At 45.2% G+C, this 25104-nt stretch overlaps 1 protein-coding gene across 1 annotated transcript in view; it reads right to left on the bottom strand.

Moving 5' to 3' along the window:
- The window catches only part of phtf (putative homeodomain transcription factor), a 28788-nt gene continuing 3684 nt past the window's right edge, over positions 1 to 25104 (bottom strand). Inside the window, exons 5-20 of the mRNA XM_077665894.1 lie at positions 24931 to 25027; positions 23334 to 23442; positions 22278 to 22402; positions 21058 to 21284; positions 18048 to 18311; positions 16430 to 16788; positions 15241 to 15372; positions 14980 to 15022; positions 13134 to 13216; positions 12092 to 12303; positions 11290 to 11389; positions 9925 to 10056; positions 9025 to 9111; positions 6124 to 6279; positions 4240 to 4335; positions 1 to 1172 (exon numbers count right to left, since the gene is read on the bottom strand). Coding sequence (XP_077522020.1) covers positions 1023 to 1172; positions 4240 to 4335; positions 6124 to 6279; positions 9025 to 9111; positions 9925 to 10056; positions 11290 to 11389; positions 12092 to 12303; positions 13134 to 13216; positions 14980 to 15022; positions 15241 to 15372; positions 16430 to 16788; positions 18048 to 18311; positions 21058 to 21284; positions 22278 to 22402; positions 23334 to 23442; positions 24931 to 25027 — 2372 coding nt within the window. The 3' untranslated portion in view covers positions 1 to 1022. The remainder of the gene's footprint in view (positions 1173 to 4239; positions 4336 to 6123; positions 6280 to 9024; positions 9112 to 9924; positions 10057 to 11289; positions 11390 to 12091; positions 12304 to 13133; positions 13217 to 14979; positions 15023 to 15240; positions 15373 to 16429; positions 16789 to 18047; positions 18312 to 21057; positions 21285 to 22277; positions 22403 to 23333; positions 23443 to 24930; positions 25028 to 25104) is intronic.

Genomic DNA, 25104 nt, shown 5'->3' with positions numbered 1-25104 from the left:
TGCAGATAAAGGTTTGTGCCAAAACAGCACTTTATTCAACAAGAACCGGAACACGGGCGCACAGACATATGACCCCAAAATTCCCACCTCCAGTACCCCACCCAATGTCCTCGTTCAACTCATGACAACACCTTTTAAGTCAACAAAAAGCCATATGTTCCCCACAAACATACCGGAACAAGATGGATAGCTTAAAAGTTCTAAAAAGTGAGAAAATAATGCTGAGGAAACGAGGTGCCTGTATGTATGTGTATGAAAATTTTGTTTTAAAATATCGCAATTTTTATTTCCTCTTTTCAACAAGGAAGCATGAGCAATAGCAACACCTTCTCACTTGCGGAGAGTATGAAATAATTGCAAAGGTTAGGGCTCGGTTAAGCACTAGCAATTTTCAGAGTGCACACCGTAAAAGCCAGGTGTCAATGAATGCGATGTTTCTCGCTGAACCTAATACTAGGGCAGAACCTGAACTTATGAAATCTAAAATACCTTCTTTGGAGAGCAACCGAGCTCTAGACTCACTACAAGCTATCGTATCTGCAACACGCCTACTCACACAGTTTCACGGGGATTTTTTTTTTTTCCTTTTTACCGGGAGATCAGCTACACCCAACAAATTTGGATAAATGTACCTGAATCTGCGGTAAAGCTAACATTGGTTTGGTTTTGGCTGTACAACCTTGGTTTACGCCTTGGGTCAGGGGTTGTGCTCTATTGAAAAAAATACCTAAACTTTCATGGAGTGCGCACACACATCAGGATGACACTACAGAGAGCAAAATTTGCCGGCAAGGCCGGTGAGGCGCAATATTTTTCTTTTGTACATTTTGACATGGCATCACTGTTGAGGAGAAAGGAACTGGAGGAGCTTTCTTTTTCTTTTTTCACAACAGCAGCAGTGACAGTGGAGTGTGTGAGTGTACTGTTCTACATGCCCAGATCTCTTCTCTCACCCTATTCCACTACTTTCCTGAGTGGTGGGGGCACAGCAACATTGTACCTTAAACATGCAAATTTTCTCTTCACTTGATTTTGATTTTATGCAGCTTGAGCTTGAAGCCAAACAGCTCAGTGAGTGCTGCTGAGAACGCCGAGAGGCAGACCACTTTGGTGATGTTGTACAGGTAAGGGTTGGCGCAGAGGCCTGAAATCTTGAACGGACTTTCAAGCTCCTGCGGAAGAGAAACAGAAAAGAATGTTTCTTGCACTTACTTACTGCTTACTGTAATGCAGCTGGTGTCTTGTAACGTCCTAGCTGCTGTTTCTCAGAAACCTTTACGTGAAACAGCAGGAAATTTTAAATGTGACGGTTTTTTGACTTGGCATTCAAATTTTTCATATTAAATTCTACCTGTCAGGTTTCTAAGAAAGCTTCCTAGAATTCGTGGAACCTGACTGCATACCAAGCCATTATGACCACGTTATGTGACACTTATGTATTATTTATACAAAACCTTCATACAGAATCAAACCAACATACAGCGAATTTCACATGAAGCTTCCCAGTAATACAGCAGAACCTCGCTGTTACTTTTTTCATGGAACCATGTTAAAAAAAAAAACGTGATCCAGCCAGGAAATGCACCAGTCTATACGAACGTGCAAAAATTGCACATGATTGTCTGCCCCCCCCCCCCGCCCCCCCTTTTTTAATTTCTCCTATGTGCATGTTTCTCTGTAATTTGCAAGGCTTTGCAGCTCCTGCAATTGTTCTGCATGTGCAGATCACCCAAAACGGCCTCCAATGGCTCTCGGTCAGAACTGAGCAACTGTTGGTGCCAGGGAGGCAGCACCAAGGAGGGACCACAAGCAAAGCGGCTTGAGCTGCGGCACGTGTGTGCTGTTTTTTTCAGCAGTTGCCTTGAATTCTACGCGGTCCTTGCCTACTGGAATTTACAAACTGCGTCTTTTAAGCAACAGGAGACAAGAAAAAAAAATTGCGAGTGGACACTAAAGTTGTGCCTTAAGGGTATGAAGCAATAGCTTACGGGGGAACCTAAGGAAGAGTGGGAAGGCATATATGGCCACTAGGCCATATATGCAGAACTGGTGATTATGTACTTAACATTCACAGATCCCTGGGAGTCCTCATACCACTCCTGGTGCAGCGGTGCAGCAGTTAATTGATGCATCACTGCCACCAGTGGGACTTCTGTGATCCAGGTTGTTCTCCTCTTCCCAAGCAACATCTCGCATCCAATCATTAATTTAACCACCACACGCATGATGTGCAGTTCGCTCACAATCTGGTGGGCAAGTAGTGATGATGCCAGAAGGTTATGCGACCTAGATGGCACACCTGCCTCCTAGGATTCTTTTTTGGGGAATTTTCTTGGATTTTTTCCTCACGGTCAGTGACGCCGATACGAACGCCAACGACGCCGGATTTTCAAGACACGAGCTCATTAACATTGTCACAGTAAAAGCCCATAGAAAGGGCCAATAAAAGCGCCGGAGCCAACCTACGCAAACATATCTCTTACAGAGCACTGTCCGCACACCTCTCGCAGCATGGTTCTGTATTCGCACCTTGAGCCGTTCGTGCTCCTGAAGCAGCGATGCTGGAACTGCACCCAAAACCGCTACGAAATTCGAGCCCCCGTAAATGTGCGTGGTGCGGGCACTGCACGACAGAAGCCACCGAATACAGTGGCAATAGGGATCATGTAGTGTAGAGTCCCAATTTGGCTGGCATGCCATCGTCAATCCGCGCAAGTTAAACACAGGCGGTCAAAATGCCAGCATGGGGGAAAACACTATCACGAGGTGAAATTCGCCACGTACCATGCGGGAACGCTGGCGCAGTTGCAAAGTAACAGCCGAGTTTGTATTACGGAGGCGTCTATGGAAGCTCGAGCAGGACTGGCTTGCGAAAACGTAGTACTATCCGAAAAAACAAAGCACCCAGGAACATAACAGCAAGGTTCCACTGTGGCAGCTATCAAGCTCCTTGAAAACTTTCTCGTTCAGAAAATGCAAAAATTTATAAAAAAATGATGTAAATGAATACTTTGTAAGCTTTCCCCACCACTATGTGCTGATCATTAGCTCAAAGAGTTTCCGCACAATGAAACATCCTAACATTCCGTGATACCCGTATTTGAGTATTTTTTTTCCAAGGGACTGAGATCACTGTAACAAAAATTTGTGGCAGACAAAGAGCCTGCCTCATTACCTGTATCAAAAACCTCGAACAAATGCACAGCTACTGTTGCTGATGTACTGTCATGATTAATATGAGCTGCAACGCACATGTGGTAGGAGCTCACTTCTAGAAGCTGTGTTAGCCCAGCAGTGCTGGAAATTTATGCCTACCACATGCACTAAAAAAAGCAAGTTGGGTGCAAGTTTGATGACGAAATTGACGCTAAAGAAGTACAGACATTTTTTGGTTGCTTGCCTTCTTCTTTGTAATGATGCGCAAGACATTTACATTTTCACACGGATCACCACATGGTATTCACTTACAACTGATAAATAATTTATTACTGAATGTTTCCTCTCTTGATGCTACAGTTTGGGTCTCAACAGCTGAACAATGGCTGTGACGACAAAGTCTAGTACTGGTCATGCAAGGCATAAAAAAACTACAATACGATCACTGCTTCTCTATTCGTTGTCCATCTGGCTATTGAAGCAGGCCGGTTTAAGCATTATAATGAACTGAAACAATGAAAGGAGCACTTATATTGCAGTTTCTTGACGACTCAAGTGACACGTTTAACGTCACAGCCATTGTTTGGCTGTGGCAACCAAAACCGAAACAGCATGAGAGAAGAAACTCGACTATAAATTAGGTTTCAGGGCAAAATACAATGCGGTGGTCCATGTGCACTAATGTCTCACGCACCATAACGAAGAAAATACACAATCAAATATTGATATCTAGAGTTCATTAATGTGACTGCCTGCATTTCCATTTCTCCAGGAAATGTTAGCAACTGCACAATCCTACTTTGTCCACGCTTTTAACGCTTGGTGTGATTAGGAGAATGGGCACATCAGACTCATAACTACAGTCTTCTCCACAAAGCAAAGACACAAGTCGAGCACTAAGGCTACCTCTCACAATTCCCCACATTTAACACCTTGCTTGTGCCCAACTGCATCTCTTTTAAAAATTAATCGCTGCAGTACTGAAGTGTGCCCATAACGGTTTCTCAAGGATTGAGCTTCACACTCAGAAGAAAAAGAAAAGAAACTGAGTAATTTTCAGTTTCATTTGTAAAAGCAGTTCACCTTGAGTAGATCGGCAGCCAGTTTAAGCACATTGTTGGCAAGCATCAGCTCTTCCTTCTTGTGAGGCTTTTGCTCCATGTGCAGGTAGAGATTTATCTAGATGGGGTGAAAGAGTGGAAAGGAAGGTAGGTTTGAAAATATCTGGCATGCGAACCAAAGATTTGGGCAGCAGCACAAGCCAGGAAATAATAATGAAGTTCCAGTGCATCGTGCGCTGCGCTAGACAAAATATGCAGCGGCTATGCTGTTAAACGCAAGGTATGTGTGTCAACGGATGCGCCGTACGTAATACAACAAACTTTCAGTTCGTTTATGCCGCTCCGCATATCCAGTTAATCATGTGCCACAGTGCCCATCCTGCCTATAACTGCACCCTAGCTGCTCAAGTGCATACATAGATGGGTAACACTGGGCAACACTACCTCATACTCCACCATGGACAAAATACAAAAACTAAACAGAAATTAATCATTAAAAAATCGCAGTAAAAAAAATGCACACGGAATCATGCGATATGATGGGAGAAATCTCCGTTAGCAGCATTGGTCACACATTTCAGTTTTAAATTGATCACCTTCCCCTTGCTAGTATGAATTTGATTTCACCGTTGCTTTTTCATTCTGCTGCTGCATGAGCTTTAACATGGTGACCATGCGGGCCAGTTGGTGTGAATCAAACATACTGGTACCAGCGAACAGACAGCATCTCCAGAAGAAGTACACAAGACAGCACTGTCCCGTGTACTCTTTCTGGCGATCCCATTTGTTCGCTGGGACCGTTATGTTAGATGCATGAGCTTCTCATGCATGGAAGCTAGAGGCGAGTGGAGGCTCGTAGGTAAGAGAAGCATTTTTAGCACTGGGAGAGGGTACCCGGACGATGGAGGCTAACACACACATGCACTGTCACACACAACCCATGGATTCTTCACGAAATGAAAAATGTATTGGCTCAACCATTAAAAGTATCTGCACCTAAATATACAAACACATTTTTTTCTTTGCTCAAGCATGAATGCCACAATGTGATAATGAAGAAACAGCTAAACTGTTGAAAATGAGCAGTAAGGTTATGATGGTACAGCCAGAAATAATTACAGGTAACATTCGCCGAGCCGATGGCCGAGATATGTGCATCTTTTGTGGCGGCAAGGCAAGTAGGACAAGCTGAAAATTGCACCACCTGAACAGGGCAATACTAGAACAAGTGATAAGCGAGTAAGAGCCCCCTGCTGATGAGCCGATAGCAGGTAGATGATCTGCTAGCATCGCAAACAAAAGAGAAGCCAGTGTAGGCACATGCACTGATAACACCTGACAGCACAATATAGTCGCTTACACTGAGCAATAGCAAAACAAACCAGTGGTCAGGTGTTTAAGTGTTTGCACATGCTTTATAATATTGATTAAATGAGTTTTGATAAAAAATAACTCCACACAGAATGTCACAAGAACCACAGGGACAGATTTTTATTTTCCAGCCACAAGATGATAAAAGCCTGCGCGCCGTCGTGAGCCAGTCAAGGCACTTACAACATCACAATACAATGGTTCACATAAGGCCATCCAAGTTCCAAGATCACAAGCAACCAACTGGCAAAACCCCCCCAACTTCTTCAATTGGGCCAGCCACGTCAACGACTTCATTGCAATACTATTATGCTGCACAGTGGTATTTCCCACCGTTGCATATGTTTTGGCATACCCTCCTTTGGTGGTGAACAGACCTCTTAGGCTGATCATCGTCATCTTGTCACTACAACCATGTTGCCATGAAACAGTTCACGCGAGAAGTTGTATAAACTAGCCTTTTAAGCCACAGCCTGTCCTTTACTATTCGTGCAGAGGTCTCCACCGCATGGGTCAAGGTTAAAAGCTCCCTTACCTGCTCCGTGATGAGCACCGAGAGGTTTCGGTACTTCTTGTTGATCTTGGAGCCGAGGATCATGAAACGCATGAGGAAGATGCCCAAGGCCATGCTCCAGCAGACCATCTCCCAGCAGTAGAGGCGCTCGGCAAACTGCTCGTTCTCCTTCAGCCACTGTTGACAGCATGGGCGACCAAACATACAGATTCATCTCACTATGTGTGAGCCAGTTGATTCAGACAAATACTAGAAGGCCTGAGGCGCACAAGTCTGCAGTGCCAAAGGACTGCGGCAGGCAGCCTAACCAAACTCTAGCACACAGACACCACGCCCTTTCTGTACTCTCTCCCTGCGTAGTTGGGTTTGGTTATCGTCTACTAACTAACCCAGGCCAGTACACATATTCCCTGCCCATAACAATGCGACACAGAATTTGAAATTCAGTAGTCCTGCTTCAGCCACACAGCCACTACTTTTCTTGTCTTCCCGGAATATTTTGCTGCATCAAGCGACAATATGTATGACAGCAAAGGTTACTATCTTAACATACTGTGAGAAGCAAAAGTGGTGTAGACCACGACAGCTTCAGTTAAACTGACTGCACTGTCGCGCTACTTTCAAGCAGCACCTACTGTTGGGAAATGACAGTGAGAAAGGTGCTTTTATCTAGCAGTAAGTCAGTGTGTTCAATTAAATGCATGGTGCCCCTGCTTGGCAAAAACACTGAAAGGCATTGCAAGAACAGTGAGCCATGTTCAAAAGTGGTGTGCAACACTTTTTCCATTGACGGCACACTAAAGACTGGGCTCCACGTACGCAAAAACTCACGCGAACGCGAAGGCGACGGCGGCAAGCGACGAGCGACGCCGTCGCGCGAAGCAAAATGCATGTGTCGCTTGCGGTGCCGCTCGGATCTGCACCCACAGAAAATTTCGCTCATCGCCCGGAAGTCCCCCACGCGACTGGCCAATCAGAGCCCCCCAAAGCCGTTTCCGGTTTGTCCACGGTTTCTCACGGGTACATCTCACGAAACCAGCCCGTCGTCTTGGTCATCGCCACCGTCGAGAAAATAATTTGGTTTTGTAGCTGAGAGGCAGACCCGCATGATTTAAATAATTAAAACAATCTACTTGTCGGGTGTGGAAGGCTAACAGCATTTGGAGCGGGCTACGCGAGCGGGCGTACTGCAGGGAGAGATGCGTGTCGAGCCGCGGGTACCGGCGCTCGATCCACCGTGCCGCTGCGCTCCAACTGTGCAGAAACACTCGCGGCGTGCATTCTCACTGGTAAATTATAGTTTGCTCACTTACAATCAGATTGCGGTGACAGTTTATGGGAGTGTTTTTACTAAGCCGGAGTGCACAGGCATCGAACGAAAGCACACCTCCCCCGTGAACCCGTGATGTGACTTCGTCTCCGCAAGCACGCCTTTGGCTATCTCCACTGCCGCTACACCGCTGCCGTAGAGGAAATATTCCTTTGGCCCTGACTATGAGGCACACTCACAAAATTTCAGAGAGAGAACAGGTTACCAGCGTGTTTCTAAGCTTGAGTGCGCAAAGCACGGAGTCCGCTGCGCACGTCGCGGGTTCGCGTCGCCTGCCGCCTTCGCTTGCATGGAGGTTGCCCACAAGCGAAGGAGCGAGCGTCGCCGTGCCGCCTTGTCGCGTCGCTCGCTCTTTCGCGCACATGGAGTCCAGGCTTAATACGTACCAAGTGATACCAGATCCACAGAAGAAAACTCTTGTGAAAAGCGCACCAAGGTCTAAAGCTTCAACAATCTCTAGCAAGTCATTCGGACAACCGCAGTGTGCTTTCAAGCACTCGGTAACGATGTGCTTGGTTAGCGCTTACCATACTAATAAGCCCAAAACCAAGCTGCTCTTTGACAGTTAACTAAGACAAATTAACCTAATGCTTGAGAACTGTTTTTTATGCATTGCCTGCAGTTTGACAGTGGCGACAGGCGACAGAAAGAGCCATCTTTTATGCTACGACTTCAGACTAGGCAATTCGAAGTTAGCATGTTAACTACAGTCAGTTACAACTTGAGAATGAAGCAGAAGCCATAATCACATAAGCTGTTCACTATGTTTCTGGCTTTCTGATAGATAAAATAGTCCCTGGAACCGCTCCTCGATACACAAACTCACTCATTTTGAGCGAGCTCATAACGATGAATAGGAAGTTGCAAAAGTTGGGAAACACTTCTATGAGCATAAGTCGTTTGTAATGCTACCTGGCATTCATGATAAATGGCCCGAAATGAGGTTCACACTGCATCGTCATTACCCGCCAAGGTGTCAATGCATGGCGGGATGAGCCGATGCAGCGGAAGATTCTGGCACTCGCTGGCATTTTCCCTTCACCTCACAGCACTAAGGAAACTACCCACGGCAAGGATGCGACTACCACAACATCATAAGTATGCTCCACGGAATATGTGATAAAGGGCACAAAAATACAAGCAATGGGCTTGCAATGCCAGCAGTGAAATGATGGAACATTGCAGACTGGGAGCAATCATTTTGAAGGATGTCCGTCATTGTGCTGAGACATTACCTCATGGGATTGCCATGCTTGGCAGGCAGATGTATTCCAACCTGAGGGACATAAGGAGGCGGGGCTTCTGCTGCATGCTGAAATTGTAAATGACTATAGCAATAAATCTAATAACAAAAAACAATGCTGCACTTAATTCACTGTAGCACCCACTTTACCATGATGCTGCTATCCTGAAAATGATGGTTATATTCTTGAATTAATCAATCATTTTGCACATCAACCCTAAACCGTCTGAAACTGTGAATCGGTAAACCTTAAGGCCTGCCTGGGAGGCAGAAATGAAAGAAGGTTGAACAGAATGACACTGCTCATGAAGTGACAGCCAACTCCTGTGTCGAGGTGTCTTTACTATACCTGCACGCAGAGAAAAGACAGAATGCAGACGCCAATGATGAATGCCGTGGACACAATGACATCCACTGATCTCTGGGGGCCATGTTTCTGCAAAGAAAGGAAGAAAAATTAGCAGTGGCTTAGCTCGGCTCTGCCAGGATATACGTAGCGTGAGCTAGGCTGAGCTGCTGAGCAGCAATTTCGCTCTCCTTCTCCATTGCTATACCACACTGGCAAACACCCCGCTATATGTATACCCCCCCGATACCTCTGCGCATGCGCACAAAATGAGAGGCGCTATCAAGCGGCTCCAGCGCAGCGTCAGACTTGGCTACTGCGCAACGGAGGCGCACAGCTGGGTACGCGCCGGCGCCAGCGCGTCTGCCGCGGCTATGACCGGCGAGGCACGCCAGCTGTGCGCCGTGTGACGTCACTGCTCCTCCGCATGCGCAGGCCAGCTCTCCAGGAGCCACGCGAAACTGCTCAACCTCGGCCAGTGAAGCTCACGCTACAAAAAAAGGAAAGGGTAGTTACAATTCACAATCTATTGAGAAGAAATATGAGGGGGGGGGGGGGGGGGGGGGGGGGGGGGGCTAGCAATAAGTGGAGCAAAACAACAAACATGAATAAATGAGTTAAACGAAAACATTGCAAAGGAAACGAAGCAACATTGGGACTGTGTGACACCAGTGACTTTTCCTGCACAGAGGGGAGAACACCAATGATGGGAAGGGCCGGAAATGTTCCCGCCCTACAACATTCCCGCAAGTCTTAATTTTCCCCAGAGGTTGCCTAGTGTGGCCTTTGTGCTAGCCTACTGCTTTACATATGGTGCACACAGGAAGGAAGCATGCCTTGTTCACATGTGGTAATGAATCCGTTTTGCCTTTAAATGTACCGAGCTTAAGTCACCGCCTTTACCTTGAGGTAGGAGCGCACAGACAACCAAGTCTTTATGTTGCGCACTTTGTTCAGTCGGAAATGGGGGAGGTCTGAACGCAGCGCTCTTCTTGCTGAAGTAAGATGGCAGAAATACTTGGCGTACAGAAACCTCTGTAAAGATGAAAGAAGACAACAAACTGAGGCCGGCTGTTACGCAAATGAGGTAATTAGTGATATTTGATTCAATGGACAAGCTGATCCCTGCCGTGAATGACTGATAGAACATGCGGGAAGTTAATTTGCATGTAACTTGCGACCTTTGATTTACTCCGAAGAAACAGGATCCCTTTTCTTTCCTAGATTTTTTTTACTTGATGCGGGCCACCACGTCATACTCGAATGACACCGCGGTGCTGGTACAAGTGCTTCTGCCATAGAATGGCCATTTTGGATTTCCGCACTTACGAAATTATTTCCAAACTCGCACAATTAGATAGACTGTAATTCCTTCAATTCTCTATGGCTTTTGCAATGTTAAAAGCTGCTTCACAGCACTCTTTCTCCCTTATTCAAAATGGATGCTGACAACTTTGGTGTTGGACCAATTAAGTTCCTATGCAAAGCGCACATAACACCCTGTAGTGTTTAATTCCTCCAAAGAAAATCTCACCCCATTTTGCAACCAACACGATGACAAAGTCACTGCCGTTGGCTTGGTCATAATTACCATGTGGCATGCTCCACAGTTACTGCTAAGGCACACAACACAGTCCTCTCAAGAGGAAGACCCATAGATATGAAGTCGACTACCAAGAATTCCAGCTACAAGCAGACCGAAAATTACTCAGATTACGGCGAGGTAGAATTAATGTGAGCATTTCTAATAAAATTTAGTGCTAACAGGACCTAAGCGCGAGTTCGAATAAACTGGCGGTTCAAATTCGGCAAGTTGGAATTAACGGCAATCCACTGTAAGATGGCACGCACCGGTAACTGCATTACCCCAAGTGCTTTTTTCGTTCACTGCACCTGGTAGCAAACTTCAATAAGCATTACCAGAAGAAAAAGAAATGATGGTCGATTTGCATAGTTAGGCTAAATGCGAATTATGGTGTGCTAGCAGTTCAGTTTTCCCTTCGGTTTTGGTGTTCAGATCCAGTGTTCAAGGCTGGCAGTTGTTCACACGCACACACGCACGCACACACACACAGGCACGCACGCGCACACACACACACACACACACACACACACCTGGGCAGGTTGTACCCATTTTTGGCAAGTGAGGTGAGCAGCGTGTCACAAAATGGGCTTCAGACAAACACACTATGTCAGACAAGTGGCACTATAAGTGCTAGTGCCCTGAAAGGAGATGCACTGGGGCAAACCAAGGCGTTTATTTCCTACCTGTTTGAAGGTTCTCTCAGCAACTGACAGCAGGAAGAAAAACATGGCTCCGAGAGAAAAGCGCTCGATGAGAGAGATTGTCACAAGTGCGGACGAAACACTGCAGGAAACACAACACGGGCACCGATCAGCTCCGCGATTTGTAACAATGCGACATTAATTTGAAACAGTAAGAAGGGACTTCCTCTCTTGCACACAGAAAAGAGAATAGTGTATAAACTCGTGTAAGAGCCGCACTTGTTTTTTATTTGGGCGCGAATTTTGAAGCTGCGGCCCATACACGAATAGAAAAAAAGTGTCACCATATTTTTTTTCTCAATTATCTAGTCCAAAACGGGGTGAGGCCCATACACGGGCGCAGCCCTTATGCAGGATTATACCGTAATTCAGCAGCGAATGTCGGGACTATATGTAAGCCTATGCTCTGACATTGGGAGCCAAAGAAGAGGCCTGTGTGCCATGATCAAACACAAACACTTAACCTTATACTGCACTTTGCCAACATGACAACAACATAACTTAATCACATAAGGAATAATTATTGAGTACATTTTCTTAACAGTCGTTTGGTTTGGTTTTATGTGGTTCAACATCCCAAAGTGACTCAGGCTATGAGGGATGCCACAATGGTGGGCTCCGGATAGTTTCGACTGCCCGAGGTTCTTTATTGTGCACCGACATCGTGCTGACAACACATCCGCCCTTCACTGTGCAGGCATCTATGCCAACATCGTGGATTTGATGGTTTGAGCTGCAACACTGTTACAGAGTTACTAAGCGAATTACAATGTAGGGTACGCACCTCCACCTGTACTGGTTGAGAACATCTTGTATCACTTCGGGGATTTTGCGAACTTCCAGCGGAAGACCCATCACAAGGGCTTCCGTATCTAACTGAACGCTTTCTAAGGCTGACGAGCTTTGTAGCCGGAATAGCAGTGGCAGCGTCGACGTCACTGCCGTTAGCACCAGGCCCAGCAGGACATACTCTCCACTGTGTATCATGCAGTCCACCTTTGTGAAAGAGGGCAAGGAAATGAAAGGCAGTTTGAGTTTACATCGCCAGTTTGATAACGCTCAGGTTGATGCTCTCTTGCAATGAATATTTGTCAGATTGATTGCAATAACACAAAGCTCACTGCCTAAACAAATGCAGCTCATAAGGCCTACATCAAGTAAAGTCCCTACTTGCTACACAAGTGCACATTTGAAATCAGCATGTTTCAATATACATGAACAGAAGAATGTTGGTTTAAGAGGGACCGTCTCTCTTTCAAGCAGTCTGGAATACCCTTAACTCCATCTCACCCTAGCTGCCACTCCACTGTCTAAGATGGTTCTCCTGTCTTTTAGAAACTTTTGGGTTGCTGAAATGCCCAGAGTGAGCAAAAGCTCACTAATTGGAGCCACAGCCACTGCAACCAGGCAAATTTTCTAACTGAATTTCTCCGCATCAATTTCCATTGCCTGTTAAGTTTCCTTTCCGCGTTACTTTCGCTTAACTACTTTTTCTCTACTATCTCTAGCATCAGCAATGAGACAGCAATTGTATGTAATTCTCCCACTCCTCCTCATACAAGGGCCACCAATGTGATGGCAGGGGATATAAACAAACACTGGAAAATGGCAGTAAAGCTCAGTGTCTTCAGAAGCAGCGGACATGCTGAAAACTGATCCCCTCGATTCACTGCCCAAATTATTGTAATATGAGTAAGCAGACTTCACTTTTTTTTAGTCGAACACAGCGTATACAGATTATGTATTTCATTAAAAGGGCGAAGCTCCGTCTACGCTGCACACATGCTTCTACGGGTCAACAGCAAATGATGTGCCTGAGCAGTCACCTTGTGGACTATGGCTGACGCAATATCCATCACAGACAGGTCGACCTTCTTGCATTCTCCATTATCCCATATTGTACAGCTCACTGCAAGAAAAGATATGAAACAACTTTTTCCCACAATGCTTAAACAGGTGTAAGGGTTTACCTTCAATTGCTCCCATTTTCAGTACAGCAACACTTCAGCTTAAAGGAGACACTAAGAGCAAACTGAAGTCAGTGTATACTGATTAATCAACTGCCTCTTTCTTATAACCTTCATTCACTTCTAATCGGTGACATGAGTTCTTTCCATCACTGATGTCAAAGGTTTGAATACAGTAGTGCGGGAAAAAAAATGTTCTGCTTTAAATCCATTTTCTCAGCAACAAATTTGTCTTTCGCCACTGACGGAACGTCAACATAACCATAAAGAGTCAAATAATTAATTTTTACACGGAACAAGTGTTCCTTTAACAACTGTCAATTGTAAGAATTTCCTGGTATAACGTTGCATTTTTTCACACAACAACAGACTTTTTCAGTTAAACACCATTTCTGGTGTAGTAATAGATTTCAAAGTTGTCCGAAAACTGATAGGATCAATAAAGTGTACCCACTGAATTTACCGAAACAAAACGCAAACAGCACAATGACTTCTTCTTTTCAATGACTGTTAAAATGAAAAAGCAACTGGTCGATATATTGACCACTCCTGGTAATGACTTTCAAAATGAAAAGGTTAAACAGCAGAAAAACTTTTTCTTTTTCACCACATGCTTCACATAGGCAAACCCAGATATATCAAACCAGAACGTGATTGTAAAAAAGTTTAATATATAAAAAATGGCAATAGATAAGCTTATATGTAACCTAGACACAAGAATTTATTGCACCCATTCTGGTGAAACGCTTATTGAAGCGATGTGCCGCCTCGCTGAACGTTACTAGCACTAGCCTGCTGCGCATTGAAACCGCAGCAAATAGTGCTTTGGAACCAATTGTTGTCTATCATAAGATATCTAATCCTTTTACCAGTAGATTAAAAATAGAATAACCTCATTCAAATTAAGGTACAGCTGGTTTTCGCAACACCTTTGGTAGCGAAGCACGGCAGGCAGGGGCCGCCACTAAGCTTCAGTTAAGTTGGCTACACTGCATGACACTGATGTCATGCAGTGATGTCACCCTCAAATCATCTCACGCTCACACACCCTATGCTCAACCAAATGAACTGGTTGATTCAGTTGGAACCAACCAGGAATTGTTCTATAAACTAGTTAAACTGGTCAAGATTTCCACCTGGGCTTGATATATCAAAGGTTCTGCTCAATGCAAATTCAACAATACACAAGAACAGCAGTGCACTTTTGCACCGGGTTTTAAGGTGATGTTCTGACTGCTCGATACAAACAATAATTTGATACAACTGGGAATGATAATGCCACATGCTCTCTTAGGCTTACTGTTTCTACCTATGGCAAAGGATCTGGCCACTGACAACCTTTAGTATTCTATGATAGCAAATATTCTGGTACTATGAACAAGGCACTGGGTTAAAAAAAAATTAGGTGAAGTTCAAAGAAAATGTTTCATGGCCTCTCTGAGAAAGAAAGGATTAAGACAACTAGGGATTTCAGATGCATAACGTAACGTGCCCTTTGCATAATAACGCAGAAGCAAAGCAAAGCTACCCACTCAAAAAAAACAGAAGGCCGTTGAAACATAACAGCACTTTGTTTACAGCATACAGTTTGGCTCTACGCTTGGCAGATAGCGCACATAAGGTATTATTACTATGCTCTGTCTACAATAGCACAAGGCAAAGTTCTGCTTCCTGATTTGAAATCAAATACATCAGCACTGCTTACCTTTGTCTAGGCTTGCTTGTCCTCCCGCAAGTGGACCAGAAGTCTTTACAGGAGAAAGCAAAAAAAGAAACAAACAAATCAGGAACAGTCATCATAACTAAGATTAGTTTAGCACTTCCTGCAACCCGGCTGTAACAATTTTTTTTCTACAACAATCCTTTTTGCAAAGCAAACAAAAATTCAGCGCTTATGTTCTGTGGTAACCAGTTGTTGTCAACCGAGCTGTGCATTGCAGCTGTCTGCACAATAAAGCACACTTACATCCGCTCCATCCAATCCAAACGGGTCCTCTGGTACATCTTCTTCGTCCCCATCGAGCCCCTCGGAACTTGACGTGTAGCCATTGCAGTCAGTGTTTGAGAGAAGGGGCCATTCAATATCCGACGCTGGGGGCTGCAGTTCACAAGATAGCGCATAAGTGTTCACAGGCATGAGGCATAAATTATATGTAAAACTCTTGAATGCATTGGCGTTGCTTATACAGTACAATCTCGGTGATACGAACATGGTTGATACGAATTTGCGAGGATATAAATTCGTGAAATTCCACGGCCAGAGTGCACGATATATACGGCGTGCGGAATTTCGGATGTTCTGAACTCTCTCCCTCGCCTCTACGGATGATACGAACTTGCGAGCTGCAACCGCACCCTTGAGCACTAAGCGCTGCCCGAACATCGCTGATGTCGCAATCGCTAATCGCACAGTATGCACCGCGTGCAGTGAGTGGCGGTGCGCGGCCCGCACATCGCATTTTTCAAGCTTCTGCATACGAATTTTGTTTGCGAGATTCATATCACTGAGATTCTACTGTATTTATCTCGTTCTGATTCTGTGTGTTCAACTGTGCATTGTTTTTCTTCAACTCGCAGACTTTTTTATCTTTCTCTTTTAATGTATTTTTTCTGGCACAAAAATCTCAAGCTTGCTTCCCCTTATGTTATTGCCCTCGGCCTTTAAGGAAACGAGATATGAAAAAAAAAATGAATTCAATTGTGTGGACTAGAATAAACATCAAAGGTGAGTACACATATTACACAATAATAAACCTTAATAAAACAATTCATGAAATTTTGCCACAGGTGCTCCTGAATGCAATGTGACTATGCCAAGCTTCGATTCATGCTCTCTTAAGCTTCCGACCATCTCAGCAGACGTTAATGCCGTGAAAGATTATTTGCACTGACCACTTTTGTGATGAGTTGCAAATGACATTATGAAATACTCATGATGGTTTCTTCGCAATCTTCCTCTTTGTGTCCATCTGTAAGGTTAACCTCATCATTTTTCTGCCTAAAGGGAAAAAATTATGTCCGTAAAAGGCACTGCTGATATCTACACTATATTACGATTTTTTGAAAGGTGCTGGGAAAAACTAATTCACAACTAGCGCACACTGCTCCCAGTTCTGCACAAAAACCTCCCAGTGTGAAGAATTTTAAGCACACACCTTCACCGGGGTATTGGGAACAGTAGTGTCCTTGTCCGAGTCGCACGAGCTGTTGTAGTCACACTGCGGCAGGTGAATCGCAGGCAGTGCTGGAAACATGCTCGCCGACATGCGACGGTTGCGCAGGCTTGTCCTTAGCTTGGCGCACTTCTTGGGAGGCAGGTCGGGGGGCGAGGAACGGCGCCGCTGAGGCTCCAGCTTGTCTTCGTCCTCCTCCTCCTCATCTTCCGCGCTCGGCCTGCCGAGCACGGCTGCGCCCACCGCCTCCTTGCTCAAGCAAGAAAGGGGGCTGGCATCCACGGGCGCCGTTGAACACCACTGGCCAGGGTAGCTGCTCACTTCACCAACGTCCTGGCAGACTGCAAGAGGTTCATGTGGCATCAAGCACATTGAGCCTCATGTCTGCTAAGATGTTCAGTCCTGATGTTCAGCCATGGTATCAGAGACTCAGCGTTGTATCAGAGAGCATTGTTGTTATCAGATAGTTTTGGGCTGCCCCAAAAGGACTGAGAAATAATATGCCCCAGCCTGCACCACTTTTGCATAGCAGGCTGCCATGGTTATCGTTCATTAGGACGGGTAACAAAAATAATGAATAAATAGTGCCCAGCCCGAACCGCTTAAGGCACATCAGGCTGCCATGGTTATTATAAAATAGAATGGGCTGCCAAAAAAGAACTAAAAATAAAAAGCTCTGTGCCATGGTTACTATAAATCAGACCGGGCACTCAAAAAAGAAATGAAAACAATACTACCCAGTCCACACTTGATGCCAGTGAGGAGCTGGAGTCAAGACAGATTTCCTCAGAGTACAGCAATCAACCGCTCCCCACCACTGGATTTGGAAGGTTTAGGACTTATTTATGATGTCCTGTGCATCTGCCTTCACAACATCGTCATTATAAGTGATAAATTAAACTTGTTCATAGTTGGCACAGTGTCGGAGATACTGAAAACACTGAGACAATTTCCACTACTCATTTAAGCAGCCCCTTGCACGTGTGCATGTATACATGCGCGCTATGCAAATTCCCTGCAAATATTGGAGCTCGCTGCTTTGGCAACAGTGTGCCATGACAGCCATATTCCTCCTATGCCCACAAAAGGAATGCAGTACTTTGAATGATTTTCAGTGACTCTGCCAACTACTATTCGTACAATAAAGCTCCTTCCCTCTCTGCAGCACTGAACAAGCATCTCAGTTCGTGAGCGAGAAATCATGATATCATTTTAAAAATTTTTTATAAGGTTTCGAATCGCTTCTAAAATTCAAATCGAAAGCGCATATAGAAAGAGTACCTTGATGCCAACCTGGTATGCTCATAAACAAGAGAAGTTGCACTCACAAAGTGTGTCAAATATGTCCCGCTTAACACTATGACCGTACTTTAAATTTTCCTGGGATGTCTAATTTGCATAGTCTCATAAAAAGTGTTAACTAACCTTCAGAAACGTCACTAAAATCAATTTTCATTGGCTAGGCAACGTTTAATCTCAAGAACAAGGCACAATGAAAAGGCAAACTCTGTTGTCCTCTTTCGAGCTGTACTTCATTTTATTTACATGATACCAACAAGCCAAATCAATTAGGCTTGAGACAGACACAGGCACTGCTTACCATCGTGGCTTCGGGAACGCTGCTTCCTGGCCACAAAAAACTCTTCGTCATCAGAACTGGCATCCCTCTTGGCGGATATGTGGTTCGCAGCTTGGTTGTTGGCTTCTTGTCCTACAACTGAGCGACTGCCTGCCTCTACTAAGCTTGAAAGCTTGTCTTGGACTTCTTGGGGCACAAAATGTTCCTCGGGGCCGTTGTGGTTGGACAGACTCTCGAGGCCGCTCTCTTCGTCCGAGTTCTTCCGATCATCCAGGTGGGCAAAAACTTTAACCACAACAGACAACATACGGCGTCAGTTCCCAACATCATAAAAATGTCCACTAGTTACAAATAAAAAGATCTTGCCAGCCGTTTCCCAAGCGGCGGCTACTGGCAAGGAGATTGCCATAAAGGAAGCCCGAATGAATCCCTCCCATCTCGATCTCAGTCAATGGCCGCAGCATTCACAAACGGAATGCAACAGTAAAGCTTCCTCCCCTTGCTACAGCTCTTCCATTGCATTAGCAACACAAATCAGCTAGCTGAACACCATATTTATGCATAACGCAAAAGGGAAGTTTCGCGAAAGGGAAGTTTAAGACCTCACAAAAATGAAAAAAAAAAATCATTACGATCATAACACGATCTCAGCTTGTTCAAGCCTACTATAGGTGGCATGCACTGGCGCACAGCCGCGTGGCGGCGCTGCGGTGTGCCGCCGTTGGCCGCCATGATTGAGGTGCATGTAGCAGATGAACTCCTGCTCCACAAGCATGTTTCCTTCGTGTGTCGCATTCAGACTGCCGTTTGGAATCCGCGCACGTCGGAGATTAGGCCGGTAGTCACAGGGTGATAGCTGCACGCAACTACATCGTAACGAACGCCACTTCGATTGGGCAGCTGCGCTTGTTAGCACTGCTCGAGCCGGCCGAGAAAACAGGTGCCGCGGCAAATGTTGGTCGCGTGTTTGGTTCCCCTCAATGCGGGGATAGAAGCTCAGATAGTGGTCAATGACAGCAGCGCTTCCATGAAACCAGAGAGCCACATTTAGTTCAGACACATTCGCGGGGAAGTGGTTGGTGATCCGGCCTCTCGCTACAGCGTCTGTGGTGCATGAACACATCAGGTAAATACCGACAACAAGACGCCGGTTATGTCTTGTGCGAAAGTCCTCTGCACACATGACTGGACTTAGGAAGCATTGTTGCCCCTCTGGAGCAGTCATTGTTTTGCAAAAAGGCGGTTGTAGATTGTCACAACGGCGGCTTATAAGGCAGCAAACTGGGCAATGGTAGTTGTTTTGCACTGTGCGTGCCGTGTTGACAAAATTCGACACGAGAGTACCTGCTGGCTGACACTTGATAGTCCACGCTTCATCAGTGTCGTGTCTCTTTTTCGTGCCGGCATCTGACAACACAGCACACGGTGCAAAAAGTAGTGTGCTGTTTTGGTAGGGATCAAGGTTGCTGCACCAGCTCGTGAGCTTGCAGTATCAACCTGACGCAAGCGCAGAGTTCACATCGTCCACGATATAAAGGCGCCACCTGGCTGGCCACGACTCCACTGAAAAACGAAGCGCATGCCTGAATAATTCACTTCAAGATCAAAGAAAGCACGAGGTCACATCCTTTCATTCAACATTTAAGCAAACTTGCCGTCTTGCGTTTGTTTAGGATGCACTTCATCCAAAAATATCGCAAGTCAACCTAAGATTAAAATCCGAAGCATTATATCGAAGTCATATATGAGTACAGATGGGAAATCAACGGCTCTACGCAGGTATAAGCAGTCCACAGTTACGCAAGGAGCACCGCAGACGTGTCGCAGTTGTCGAGTGGCGCAGGGTCACCAATCATTTCCTCTCGAATGTGTCAACTAAATGCGGCTCTCCGGTTTCATAGAAGTGCTGCTGTCAATGACCACTATCTGAGATTCTATCCCCGAATTGAGGGGAACCAAATCCGCGAGCAACTTTCGTCGCGGTGCCTGTTTTCTCGGCAGGCTCGAGCAGCGCTAACAAGCGCAGCTGCCCAATCAAAGCACTTTACCACTTGGCATTCGTTAAAGACGTAGTTACGCACGGCTAACGCACCCTGCGACTACCGGCCTAATCTCCGATGCACGTGGATTCCAAACGGCAGTCTGAATGCCGCGCGTGAAGAAAATATGCTTGCGGAGCAGGAGTTCCGTCTGCTACGTGCACCTCAAAGATGGCGGCCGGCGACGGCACACAGCAGCGCCGCGGCGCCGCTGTGCACTAGTGCATACTGCCTATAAGCCAAAGACTCGGAAAAAAACGGAGATGGCATGCAAAAATACAGAAGCAACGGATATGTAAATATTATTTGAGAGGCAACACTTTTGAAATGTGTGCAACATCATTATAGGCAACAAAGACTCCAATGCACTAACGCACGCAGTCTCCCAATGCAGCAGCAGCTCGCATCATCGCTGCGCTACCACTGCAACGTTTCGTGCTGCCCCGAGCTGTGCCATTCACCCTTATTTCCTTTCCCTGTTTCTGCCAACTCTTTCAGTGCCTCTTTCCCAATGGCCCATGCCTCCTTGTTTCCACATTCATTACCACCCTCCGTTCTCGCTGCACGCGCTGCACGTCCCCAGGACCATCGTAAAGTTTGCTTCTCCTACCATCTCGTGAGTCTGGTGGTGAAGTTCGCTGTAGTTACCATGAGGGACAGCATGAAAAAAAAAACGCGTTTTCTTGTACCGTGGTTACGAATATAAAGCGAGATGCATTCTTTAGCCGAAAAGCTGTTGAAAAAAACTCGCGTTACATTCGTGCAAATAAAGTATGTGCCATGTTTTTGCAGCTCTCTAAAGTGTTCAAAAGTAACCAGTCGGAGATGTCACTAGTAAGTTTATTGGCTCACTGCACTATTTTCATTACTAGATGCCACACTGTGTGGTGTGTCAAGGTTGTTTATTTTAGGATATGTACCATGCTGTGAGGCGGCAAAATGCTAACACATTCACAAATGCAAGAAAATCACGCGTATATGCATTCACTTACTCTCCCTATTGGGCTGATTGTTGTGGTCGTTTGGAGCCGCAGCCATAGAGATGCGGCTTGAGTTTCTAGCTACGTGACTCATGTTTTCGGCGGCAGATCCACAGGACGTCCTGTTGGCTTGAAATTCGGACCAGACGCTGTCCGGCTTGTCTTCCGACGCTGTTCCTGGAGAAGACTTCCCCTCGTAATTGCACCTCGACCTGGCTTTGCGCTTGGGGCGCTTCCTCCTGCAAGGGTGGAGCCGATGTATTTCTGTCATCAACACATGTCACAACAGACTTGTGCCCACGAATGGCCAGTGCATTACCAACCACAGTGGCCGAGTGGTTGCAGTGTTCGGCCGCTGCACTCAATAACGCGGGACAAAATCCCTGTGACGGTGGCCACCCTCCGATGGAGTTAAAATGCAAAAAATGCCCGTGCGCTGCATGATGTCAGAGCACGCTCAATGACATGGAGGACAAATTTAAGTTGGCCAGTCTTGACAGGGTACTGCGTTTTAATTACAAAGCGACTACTTTTTCCGAAAACAGCCTTTATACGCTACAAAAGACCACAACATGAAATACAAGTTACGTCCTCACCGGCTGACCTGACGAGTAAAATGCGTACGTCAATGCCGATTTTGGGGCACGGATCCCAGAGGCTAGGCTTAGTTGCCATACACATCAAAATGACGGCAACCCTTCCCTTCCGATATGGAGGCCGCAAGTTTGAATCAACTGGCGGGGATATTTTTAAACTCAATTTTCCCAACCATAAATGCGTCTTTTGCAGCCAGAGAACCAATCAGGAAGGGCCACAGAATCAATTTTCACCGAGAACAATAACTGAATGGAGCTATCCTCACCTCTTAATCTACCCCAGGTGGCAGGAATTTAGCCAGAACCCTCGACTACACTACCTCTATCTCTTTTCCTTCTTTCACTCCCTCCTCCATCCCTTCTCTTCTAGAGACATGGTTGAAAATTAGTTTTGAGTAGTGGTGTAACGATATTCAAAATTTCTAATATGAATTGAATATGTTTGTTATTTGGTTAAAAAAACTGATATTCAATGATCTTTGAATATTAAAAAATTTCCGCATATTTGGCAGCGATTGAATCCCGTGCCAACTTTCATAAATCTGACTACGGTAAAACCAGAATATTTGGGCAAATTATCCTGAGATCAAAAAAGCGAACAGCGGCGTAAAAAAAAAGGTACACAAATAAACTCACGCTTTGGTCCTTTGCATGGGTTTCAGCGGCCCATTGGTGGTGTAAGTGGCCACAACTTGGGCGTGCATAATACCCAGCACCAGCATCATGGCTATGGGCGTCAGTACCTCCGTCAACGTGTTTTCCTGCATGCCCACCATATTACATGAATGACAGAGCACGATAAACATCGCCACGTTCATAACACAAGCGAGACACAACAACCTGAAGCACCTTTCATATCACCAAGTCGGCTCTATCAATAAATTTTTTTTTAAACATTGCTGCAGTGCCTTTGGACTAAGCAGGGTAATGATTGAATAAAGTGATTTGACAACATTTTGAAAACTCGCCGAGAATCCAGACCACAACAGACATGCAGTCAAAAAATCTCACATTCACAGCAATGCGGAAAAGAAAGCACAACTGCTACCATCATCTAGATAAAAAAACCTGTAAAAATTGTTCCTTGTCGCACCTCAGGGTCAGGCTGAAAACAGTGCGATGCCAGTTTGTGTTCTTGATCATCACATCACGCTGTACTGTTTACAGTCCAAATATCCTGAATCTGTATTTATAATATTTAACTGAGTGAACAACACATCTGCTCTTATTAGTTTTGCTTTCTGAAGTCTTGCTTCGATTAGGTGCACAAGTTTATCACCATTACTTGTAACTAGTGCCAGTGCAGGTAATTCGTGTGTGCTTGCTGAATGCCCCCAAGCAGCAAATAGCTAAAGGCACCAATAAATTAACAACCCAAGTTTTACATGTATATACAAAAATAAAAGTTGAAAGAACAAAACAGAGAACGAGAGAGAGACTGACTCATGTTGTGTTTCCATTGTCCTGCTCTTTGTGCTGTTTTCAAGAATGAACTGAAACCTACAAGCCTAATTTTCTACGCATGTTAAAAGGTTCTTTAAGAATGGTCCTTTTTTCTTTAAGCACTGCTGCATCTGTTGATCTAGCCTCTTTATCATGATAACAAAACCAATGATCTTCCGACCGCACAGGGCTGAGCAAGATTTTAGTCTCACAGTCCCGTGGAACAGCTTGGCAAAGGTCCACACTCACCGCAATGAGAGCATCATCTTGCGATGAGTGCAAGCAGACAGAGCCCAATTGTAGTAAGTACAGGATGACAAGAAAAAAGCATATGCCATTGCTGGTCTGCTGCTTCCACCTGCGAGCAAAGGGGTCACAACATTGTGAGATGCACCTGCGACCTCCCACACGAACTCCCTTTGGCGAATGACACTTCTGTGGATATCCGCACTTTTTGCTATAAACGACCATGCGTGCATACAGAGCAAAAAAACAGGCCTCGTGATGGTTTGCCTGCTGTGCAAGCAACCATGGTCAACTGTCTCCATGACAACAAAAGGACACAGACGACAGTGACACATCTGGCACAGTCGCAAACAGTGCAAGAATTTCTAGAAACTAAAAAGATTTGCAGTGTGTGTCTGATCACAACAAGATCTTTTTTTTTTTTGGGGGGGGGGGGCTGTTTGCTTCTTTATTTTTTCTTTTTGTAAAAAATTTCAAAAACTTCAGTCCATCCAATCTGCACTGCTGTTGCTATGCTAAGCTGCTTAGCCCCCACACATGATAACACGACACAAAAGTGAACTGATGTAATAAAGGAGAACACGAAGCCAGAAGCTAACGATAACTAAACTATTTTCTCTAAGCTCACAACTGCTACTGAGACAGAGCTGTCTCAGCTCAACATCTCTCTAGCACACTAGATCACAATTACAGTCTAACCATGCAGAAAACTGCGAATTATCAGCATGTTTCTCCACTAGTCATTGACAACGTTTCTTGGTTCTGTCGCTTTCAAGACTCCTAGTCAAGTGCTGCCATTTCAACTATGAGTAACAATGCAAAAAGCAATCCACAATCGGCACATGCTAATGCGCAATTTCCTGAGGTCGTGTTCACTCACAATAACCAAAAGGCGAAACAGCAACCAAATTGCTTTTTTTTTTCTCTGACACCAGCAGCAAGGTCACTACAATTCTGTGCATTAATTTTTTTACTTGCCCTCAATGTCCCTTTACACGAATGTTCCCCAACATCCTTCCACAAGAATGCAATTGCCACCAAGTCTCTTATCAGCACTGATGCAGCAAGACATAGCTGCAAGCAGTGCTGCCTTCTTGCTGGGCACTACACAATTTCTGGCGGCTGATAAAAGATAATGGAGGGTTACAATGAGGGGCATCCTGTTTACTGCCAGACAGCAGCATCCGAAAACGAGCAGTGAGAGAGACCTTGCAAAAAAAGTTCAAATGACCGCGTAGTGACCGTCGGGAACATCAACAGTCTTGTATGCGAGTCATGGATTTTGGCAATCATAAAAGAAAGAACTGAGTTCAGTAATGGCATCACAATATCAGCACAGTGCTGACAGCAGCCCAAACTTTTTCACCACGAAGATAATGGCAGCTTAACTTTCCACCAACACCACTCTCAAACTACTAAAATTATACATTTTGTTCACTAGCCCAAGGACACATTTTCAACCCCCTTTATTTAGTGTGTGCACTGAAGCACGTGGGCAACCAATGCTGCATAAATTAGGGTACTATCACAGAAAAAAGCGCAAATAGTATACAGCACCAACACAGCTTAACAGGATAAAAGTTCCACCTTGTATACGCACCAGCTATAGTAGAATGGGAACAATAATACTCTGACGACTCCATTGGTTGCTAATGCCAGCCAACTGTTTTGTGGCTTTGACTTCTTAAACGTAGATCCTAGAAGGCAAAAAAATTTGAAAGTAAGTGATGAGCACATTGTAGACAGGCAGATGCATGCCTCAGCAGGGGCATGA

The sequence above is a fragment of the Amblyomma americanum genome, chromosome 5 (assembly GCF_052857255.1).
Source record: "Amblyomma americanum isolate KBUSLIRL-KWMA chromosome 5, ASM5285725v1, whole genome shotgun sequence".
Taxonomy (NCBI): Eukaryota; Metazoa; Arthropoda; class Arachnida; order Ixodida; family Ixodidae; genus Amblyomma; species Amblyomma americanum.
The sequence above is the reverse complement of the archived record's forward strand: the minus strand, read 5'-3'. Positions and strand labels throughout refer to the sequence as shown.